Below are 9,498 nucleotides of genomic sequence, written 5' to 3'. Positions count from 1 at the left end.
TTATTTTGATATATCACAGTGAAAGATTTATCGTCCTCTTTTTTTTTTTTTTTTTTTAAAAAAAAAAAAAAAAAAAAAAAAAAAAAAAAAAACACATGCAAAGCCAAGTTATAACCCAAGACTACTGGCATGTCCTGATTGAAGCTGGTGGTCACTTTCCAGGCAAAGTGTTGGCTTTCTAGAAGCATACTTTCTTGTTTAAAAGTTTTTAAGTATGGAACCCTGGATGACCTGAAACTCACATGTACACCAGGCTGGTCACAAACTCTGAGAAATCCATCTGCCTCTGCCTCTTGAGTGCTGGGATTAAAGGTGTGCATCACCACACCCAGCTTTTTTGAACATTGTATCTGGTAAAAAAAAAAAAAAAAAAAAAAATTAATACTATTTTTCAAAAGGTATTTGTGTGGTTTATAAAGAATAAAGATTTAGGGGCTGGAGAGATGGCTCAGAGGTTAGGAACAGTGACTGTTCTTGCAGAAGACCTGGGTTCTAATCCCAGCACCCACATGGCAGGTAACAACTGTCAGTAAGTCCAGTTCCAGGGAATCTGACAGCCTCTTCCGTCTTCCACGGGCATTGCATGACAGGGATGCACTTACCTACACACAGGTAATACACACATACACATAAAATAAAAGTAATAAAATATTTTTTAAGAAAAAAGAATAAAGATTTATTTGGCTCATAGGCATAGAGGTTAGGAAGACCAAGAGCATGGTGCTGGCATCTGAAAAGGGTGGAGGGGATCACATGACAGCAAGCATGCACCTCTGAGTCTCTTACAAAGCCACTGATGCCATCCATCATAAGGGCCCTACCCCATGACCTCAACCAAAGCATTTACTTAATAATTGCTTTTTCTATTGTTGGTTTTATTTTGAAAGTGACAGTGAGGGCAGCTTAGCTTTCAGGTTACTTAGACATAAATATCTAAATTTTGAAATATATTAATTCTCATTGTCTCCTGTAAAATTAGAGCCTTTGGACCTTGAAAGAATCTGCTGCTTTTAGCCCTAACAACTATTGAGAGAAAGTCATTTTGAACTAAGAGCCTTAGTGGTGCCCCAAATATTAGACTTCAGTAGTAATTGAAGCTGAAGACTGAAGACCTATCTGAAAATAAAGTGTGATGAAGTGGAAATTGAGAAGAAGGGTATTTCCTAAAGTTTGCTTGTGTGACCAGATGCAAAGGAAGTACTAAAAGTGAATAGGAAGTCAGAGGTCTGTAATCCCAGCACTCGGTACTGAGACTGAGATTGTGAGTTCAAGATCAGCCTGGGCTGCATAGTGTTCTGGGCTACATAGGGAGACCTTGTGGCTGAAAAAAAAAAAAGTGATTAGAGAGTACCCTGTTGATAGTAAGTTTTTAAGCACCTGACTTATTTATAGCTTAAGAGAATGCCTCTCAAATATTACCACTAGCCTTGGCATAAATGACTCTTCCAGTCACCAAAAGTTAAAATATATTTGTTTTCATTCTAAATCTACCTGCGTAGACGTCTATTCTCCATGAACTTCAGAATATCAGCCCTTAACCAAAAGTACTCTTGCAACCTAACATGTATATTTAAACAAGTGAATCTGGGCTAGGCATGTAGCTCAGTGATAGAACACTTGATTAGCATGTTCTAGGCAGGCCCTGGGGTGTTTAGTCTGCAATAAGCTGAATAGATAAATAAGATTATCTGTCAGTTCCTAGTCTATTAAATACAGTTCTGATCACTTCTTTGATAGCCACAATACAATAAAAATTCTGCAAGTAAAAAATTGATTTATTCCAAAAAGTATTTATAGAGCTGAGAAGCTATGTAGGAAATTGAACATTTACACTGATAAGCTATCTAAAATTTAGATACTATCTTTGGTCAGTGACAAAGTTCTAAACTTAACATCACAATCTTGTTTGAACCAGGCTTGGTACCTTTAACCCCAGCACTCAGGAGGCAGAAGCAGATGGATCTCTGTGAGTTCCAGGCTAGCTGGGGCTCCAGGGAGTTCCTGTCTCAAAAAGAAAAAAAAAAAAATTGAATGTTTTCCCAGAATGACTGTACAGACTTCAGAGAGTTTGTGAAAAATCAACTTCCCTCGTGATCTTACTGTCTTTGGAACATGTTTTTGATTTTTGAAAGGAAAAAAGAGACAAGGCCATTGCTCATTAAGTTTGAGCTGGAAGGTGCCGTAGAGTCCACTCTCATTCATGTGAGCTCCTTCAGCGGCACCCAACTGCTTTTGTTTTCAGCAGCACTTAGCTTTCTGAGATGGCTTGGTCCACAGTGAACTGCAGAGATCATTAGAAATGTTCTTCCTTTCAGCCACCATCACAGAGTTAATCCAAGTTAGAAAAGAGTTGAACAACGGCTTGGCCAAGTGAGGTAGCATAGGAGGTAGACAGAAAACCTTGTGGCAGGGTCCTTCCTGCTGGTGGAATCAGGCCGGTGTGACCTAGAGCTAAGTATTAAGTAAACAGTTGATGTTGAGCCTGGTTCCCATAGCACTGCCAGCCCTCTCTAGTCTACCATGAAACCTACGACTCTACGGTTTTCGTTTAAGTAACTACCTTCTTAAAAGCTAAGACTCTAGAAAAAGAAACTGTTACTGTAAAGCAGCAAAGGGTTAAGGGTATAATTCCTTAGTAGAACATTTGCCTTGGGTGTATAAGTCCATGATCTAATCCCTGTCATTGCAAAAGGGTTTGGTGGGGTTTGGGGGTTTTGGTTTGTGGTTTTGAGACAGGGTCTCCCTGCAGCCCCAGCTGACCTGGAACTCAGTATGTTGACCAGGCTGGCCTCAATCTCACAGAGATCCACCGGCCTCTGTCTCCATGGTGTGCCACCATGCCCAACCGCAAAAAGGTTTTTTTAAAAAAATTTTAAAAAGGACAGCCAAGATTTTTTACGGTCAAATAAAGTTTGGGAAAATCTACAAGTCAACCTTTCTTAGAGAACTGCAATACATATTAGCATGTTAAATACTCAGAATGGGCCTGGGGATTTGGCTTATTGATGAGTGCTTGTTACACAGGCACAAAAACCTAAGTTAAAATTTCCAGTATCTACATTTAAATGTTGGACATAGCTGCATATGCCTGTAATCCCAGCATTGGGAGGCAGAGACAGGGATCCCAGGAGCTTGTTGACCAGCCTAGCCAGAATGAGCATCCCGCTTTAGGGAGAGACATTTCACAGAGAGCAGTAGTGAAGATATCAACGGCTGCCTCTGGCCTGCACATGAGCTGCATGGGCACACATACCTACACACTCACCTACATGCAACACACACATGCACATACACACACAAAGATGGAGCCAGATGCACACCTATAATCCCAGCCCTGGGGAGGCAGAAGCAGGAGGATCACAAGATCAAGGATAACCTGGTCTACTTTGCAAATTCCAGGCTACACAGTAAAACTGTCTCAAAAAACAACAATAAAAAACTCAGACTGGCAACTGAGTATATTGGTGCATGCCTATATCTCAACACTCAGGAGGCTTAAGCAGAAATAGTTGGAGACTAGCTATATAGGGAGAGCCTGTAAGCAAAAACTCAATGGTTCTGCTATCTGTGGAGACCAGAAAACAACATCAGGTGTCTCCAGTACCATCTGCCCTTTTTTTGAGACAGGGCCTGAGACTCACCAAATAGGCTATCCTGGCCAGCCAGTGAGTCTCAGGAATCCACCTCTCTCTGACTCCCCAGAACTGGGATTACACGCACACACTATCATACCTAGCTTTATGTGGGTGGGGGTGGGGGTGGGGGGATGTATGTAGAGACCAGAGGTTGATGTCAAGTCTATCATTCTCTAGCTTATTTTTTGAGGCAGGATCTCTCGCTGAACCCGGAGCTTACTGATTCTGCTTGAATGACTGACCAGCAAGGCACAGGGACCCTCCTGTTGCCGCCTCCCCAGCACTGAGATTATAGATGCACACTGCCACACTCAGCTTTCTATATGGGTACTAGGCATTCAAACTCAGGTCCTCATGCTTGCAAAGCAAGCATTTTACCAGTTGAGCTATCTCCCCAGCTCTGGCTCTTTTTCTTTTAATATTTATGAGTGTTTACCTATATGTATGTAAGTACATCCATGTTATGGAATGCCTGTGGAGTCCAGAAGAGGGCATAGGATCCCCTGGAACTGGAGTTACAGGTGGTTGTTAGCCACCAACTAGGAGCTGGTTAAGAGCAGCTGGTGCTCTTAATGAACTGAGCCATCTCTCCAGCCCCTAGCTCTGATATCTTTAAAAAAAAAAAAAAAAAAAAAAAAAAAAACGCCAAAATAATCTGCTATTATTTAACCTAGTGTTAAACAATAGAGACAGATTGCCTTCTACATACACTCACTAGGAGTCTTGGCAGACTGTGGTAAAGCCATGAACTGACACCTGACACTGAGTGACCTGCTCATCCTGTTACTTATATCCCTTCAGAGTAAACCTTGTAGTGCTAAATTGTCTTTTTGCCTATCATCATTGCCTGTAAGTTAAAGTCTAGTCAGTCTATCTATAGTCACTCTCTTAAAGAAGATCAGCTTTCCTTCACCCTGTAGTAATCAGTTCCCAATAATTTCTTGACCAGAAGAATTTTTTAAAAATCTGTTGTAATATTAAACTCTATATAGGAAATAAAATATCCATGTGCTCCCCATCCAGCCTTCCTAACATTTTAATCTTCTAACCCCTTGTTCCCAAGCCTATAACAAGTAGCTGCCACTTAAGATTTTTGATTTTTTTGTTTGTTTGTTTTGGTTTTTTTGAGACAGGATCTCCCTGTAGCACCAGCTGTCCTAGAACTCAATATGTAGACCAGGCTGGCCTTGAACTGACAGAGATCCACCTGCCTCTGCCTCCCGAGTGCTGGGATTAAAGGCGTGTACCACCACGGCCAGCTGGGTTTCAGATTTTTTTAGACAGGATCGCCCAGTAGCCCTAGCAGGCCTGGAATTTACTGTGTAGTCCAAGCAGGCCTCAAACTCAGAGATCCACCTCCCTCTACCTCCTGAGTGCTGGGTTTAAAGGCACATGCCACCACGCCCAGCTGAGGATACTATTTTAAAACGAAAAGCTGCAGATAGATTTGGAGACCCCCAACCCTGTCAGGGGCATTCTTGAGACTTTGCTTACTTTATGAAATTTTAAGTGAAGAATTAAATAGTACCAATAAAAGCAAAGTAAACCACCCTGAGTTTGGTCACCCATGTAGTATAGAGCCTTTTATTTGCTTACAGAAAATTCACCAAGACTCATTTTCAAGGGTAGCCCAAATTACTTACTGGTTTTGAAGTAGTTGGAAGAGAAAAGGAGACCCTTGAATGTAGGGGTTTTTTTAATTTATTAATTTATCTGGGTTTTTTTGTTTTGTTAAATTAATTTTCTGTATTTGTGTATGCCTGAGTGTACATATGTGCAGCACATGCATGGAGGTGGTTGTGAGCCACCATGTGGATGCTGGGAAGGGCAGCAAGTGCACTTAACTGCTGAGCCATGTCTCTAGCCCTTGAATGGAGTTTCTAATGTACCCACTTTACCACCTCCAGGAAAGAATTCTCTGTATTTGTCCTTCTAAAGGTGAAGGAATGTTCACTGTTGTGAATGAGATGGTGAAATGGTAAGTTATGTATTTCTGGAATGAGGTAACCAGGGCTCACTGTTATCTAGTGCAGGGACAGTATCATGTGGCATTCTTACTTTATCCTTAGAAGGTAGACACCAAAAGAGTGTTGGGGTCCAGTTGTGTGAAGTAGCCTGTCTGAAACCTGGTTCTCTTCCTCTAGTGTGGTAGAAGAGGAGACACGGCGATCCCAGCAGGCTGCTCGAGATAAACAGAGTCCTAGCCACGCCAATGGCTGCAGTGACCAGAGGCCCATCGACATCCTGGAGATGCTGAGCAGAGCCAAGGATGAGTATGAGAGGGTGAGGCTGCTTTTTCTATTCCTGTAATCATTATAGAATTACTGTGGGAGGAAATGGAGGACAGAAGTTAGTCCTCCTGAGTATTTCTGGGGAAGTTTCATCTGCTGCTCTTGCAGATGACTGGGGTTTGATTCCCAGTACCCACATGGTGGCAAACAACCATCCATAACTCCAGTTCCAGGGGAATCCAACACCCACTTCTGACCTCCAAGGCCATTTCATGACACAGGTGCACTTACATACATGCAGACAATACACTCCTATTCATAAAATAAAAATAATAAGTAAAAAATTTGTTTTAAAAAAGAGCACTGGCTGCTCTTAAAGAACACCAGGTTCAGTTCCCAGCACCCACATGGTGACTAACAACCTTCGGTAACTCCAGTTCCAGGGGATCCAATGCCCTCTTCTGTCCTCCACAGGCGTTGCACCCAGAGGTTCACTTACATACACACAGGCAAAACACTCAGACACATAAAAATAAATAAATCAACAACAAAAAAGGTTTTTAAAAAAATAATAATAGTCAACTCCCCTGAGTGATGATTGGATCAGAGTGCCCATGAGACAGAAACTGTAGATACTGCTCCCTAGGACACTGTTGTAGAGAGTGGCCGTGGCTTCTCTGTTCTCAGCCTGAAAAAGAAGAAAGGAAGGTTTTGTTGTTGTTTTGTTTTTGTTTTGTTTTTTAAAAACCCAGGGTCACTACTATGTAGCCCTGACTGACCTGGAACTCAAAGAGATCTACAAGTTTCATAACTACTGCAGAAGTGAAGCATATGGAGGCATTTAGTTAAATCTTTTAACATTACATTATAGGATATTCTTTCTGTTTTGAAAACTGAAATAAGAAAGCTTCTTTAAATAAGGGTTTTGTTTTTCCTGCTTGTTTGCCCATTGTCTTGCCATATACAGCCAATATTAGAAGTGACACCAGGACAGCATTTGGATAGAGACTGTTTGAATAATTGAAACTCTATAAACATTTTCTCTATAAAAGTTTTATAGTCTGTTTTAAACAACTTTCCTCTATTTTGTGTAATAAAAGATAGTGTGGTAGCTTGAATAAGAATGCCCCCCATAGGCTCAAAGTATTTGAACATTTTGTCCCCAGTTGGTGGCACTGTTTTGAGGTGGGGGGGGTCTTAGAAGGTGTGGCTGTGCTGCAGGAAACACATCAGTGGGGTGGGCTTAGAGAATTCTTGTCTTGGAAGATCTCGAGTCACTCTCTTGCTCACTGTGCCTGCTTAAAAGTATGAGTGCTCTGCTTTCTGCTCCTGCTCCAGCCACCTCCTGCCACCATGCCTCCCCACCATGACAGACTGTAATTCCCCTGGAACCAGAAGCTCAAATAAACTCATCCTTCTATAAGTTGCTTTGGTCAGTGTTTCTATCACACAGCAACAGAAAAGTAACCAATACAGGTAGTGTGAAATCACAGGCCTTTACACTTGGTCCATTTTGAGTTGCTTCTAGCCACAAGTTATAATCCTAGATTTAGACCTTTTTTTTTTCAGTTGAAGAAAACAGATTTTGTTTTTGTTGGTGGGGTTGAAACAGGGTTCCCCTGTGGTCTCAGCTGGCCTGGAACTTGCTATGTAGACCAGGGTGAACTCCATCTCACAGAGATCCACCTCTGCCTCCTGAGTACAAGGATTAAAGGGTATGCACCACCAGGTTCCACTCAAGGAAACAAATTTTTAAGAACAGTATTTTTTATTGTTATTTATCTGTAGGTTCATCATTATTTTCCTGGCAAGCAATGCAAATTACTATAGGAAATTTTATGCTCAAAGTTGTACTAAATAAAAGGAAGAAAATGCAGTAATTCTACCAGATAGAAATAATCGTTGTTAATGCTTTGTTATGTGGCCTTCCAAAAATAAGTTTAAGCCAGACATGGTGGTGCACGCCTTTGATCCCAGCACTTGGGAGGCAGAGGCAGACTGATGTTTGTGAGTTCAAGGCCAGCCTGGTCTGCACAGTGAGTTCCAGGACAGCTGGAGCTACAGGGAGACCCTGTCTCTAAAAGACAAAAGAAAAAAAGTTTAAGTATATATAGTGTATTTGTGTACATTAATTTTTGTTAAATGTTGTTTTGTAACTTGTTTGTTTCTAAAGAACTACAGATTTCAACGATATAGACCTGGAACTAACTCTTTGTATATAGCATTAATCATCTCCTAAGATTAATTACTTTTAAGAAATGAAATTAGTGGATGAAAAGAATTTTACATAGGCTATTCTCAACTCCCTGTGTAGATGAGGATGACCTTGAACTTCTGATCCTCCTGCATCTATTTCCCAGGTGCTGGAATTAGAGGTGTGCACCACCATACCCAGTTAACAGTACTGGGGACTGAACTTCTTTAAGTGTTTACTCTGCAACAAATTTGTCTGTGATTGTGCGTGTCCCCTAAATCTTATGGTAGGTGGCTGTCATCATTAACACACAAAAAATAAACCTTCAACAAAGGTCCTGCACATGTATCAATGAGCTGGGAGTGATGGCACACACCTTTAATCTCAGCACTCAGGAGGCAGAGGCAGGTAGATCTCTGAGTTCAAGGCCAGCTGGGGCTACTGGGAGACCCTGTCTCAAAAGACCCCAAAAAAAGAACTTGTTATGAACATTGAGTTTATGTTCTATATTTCAAGTTCCCTGTAATGGGATTGATAGTGGTTGATGATGACACTGTTCAAAGAACAGCGTATTAGAAGACTGAAATATTTCATAGCCTTTCACAGACTCTTTCACCCTAATTCAAATGGGTAACACTAATTAATGATGTGCCTAGTGACACATGCCTATAGTCCTAGCTCTTGTGAGGTGGAGGCAGAAGGGTCAGGTGTTCAAGGCCAACCCCAGTTACATAGTGAGTTTCCAGCCAGCCTGGAGTACATGAACCTGTCTCAAAAAAAAAGTTATGAAATAATATGAGAGTTATCATTTGAAATAGAAAGGGTGGGGGGACACTGCATGTTATCTGTTCATTAAATTTTGAATTCCTGTTTCAATACTAAGTATGTGTCTATATAGCATGGTATCAAGAAAAATGCTTTTTACTCTTATTTAAATTACTTTGTCTCTGCAGTGAAGTTTGGAGCTGTTTTAGTTTTTGTTGTTGTTTCCTATTAAGCTTGCTTGACATAAACAATGCCTATCAAAAGCTAGAGCAAGCCTTCTGAATGTACCTTAGGTTTCCAAAAATTCATAACTTCATGTTTATTCAATGATGATCTTTAAGGATTTGTGTCTGTGTGATTTTGTGTGTGCATGCGTGCGTGTGGTGTTGTCAGTTTTGCAGTGCTGGGGTTTGAAACCAAGGACTTGGCATGCTAGACAAGTACTCTGCCACATCTCCAGCCAAGGATTCAAAAGTATCTTCACTTGAAGTATCACCTTTAGCAAGTTAGAACTTAAATGATGCTGAGACAATTGGATACATGCATGCATACAAACAAAAATGAACCTTAACGAAGATGTAGCCCTGTATAAAAGTCAACTGAAGCTGAAACAATGTAGATCTCAATGTAGACATCCAGCTAATTGACTGAGGGCTGCTCCGTGAAGTACATG

At 41.0% G+C, this 9,498-nt stretch overlaps 1 protein-coding gene across 4 annotated transcripts in view; it reads left to right on the top strand.

The window, feature by feature from the left end:
* Dcp1a (decapping mRNA 1A) overlaps nucleotides 1–9,498 on the top strand; it is a 56,933-nt gene that overhangs the window by 28,155 nt on the left and 19,280 nt on the right. For all 4 annotated transcript variants that reach the window (XM_029555347.1, XM_008851827.3, XM_008851826.3 and 1 more), the window contains exon 5: nucleotides 5,780–5,918. In XM_029555347.1, the coding sequence (XP_029411207.1) occupies nucleotides 5,780–5,918 (139 nt within the window). The remainder of the gene's footprint in view (nucleotides 1–5,779; nucleotides 5,919–9,498) is intronic.

The sequence above is a fragment of the Nannospalax galili genome, unplaced genomic scaffold (genome assembly GCF_000622305.1).
Source record: "Nannospalax galili isolate Female #2095 unplaced genomic scaffold, S.galili_v1.0 scaffold485, whole genome shotgun sequence".
Classification (NCBI taxonomy): Eukaryota; Metazoa; Chordata; class Mammalia; order Rodentia; family Spalacidae; genus Nannospalax; species Nannospalax galili.
The sequence above is the reverse complement of the archived record's forward strand: the minus strand, read 5'-3'. Positions and strand labels throughout refer to the sequence as shown.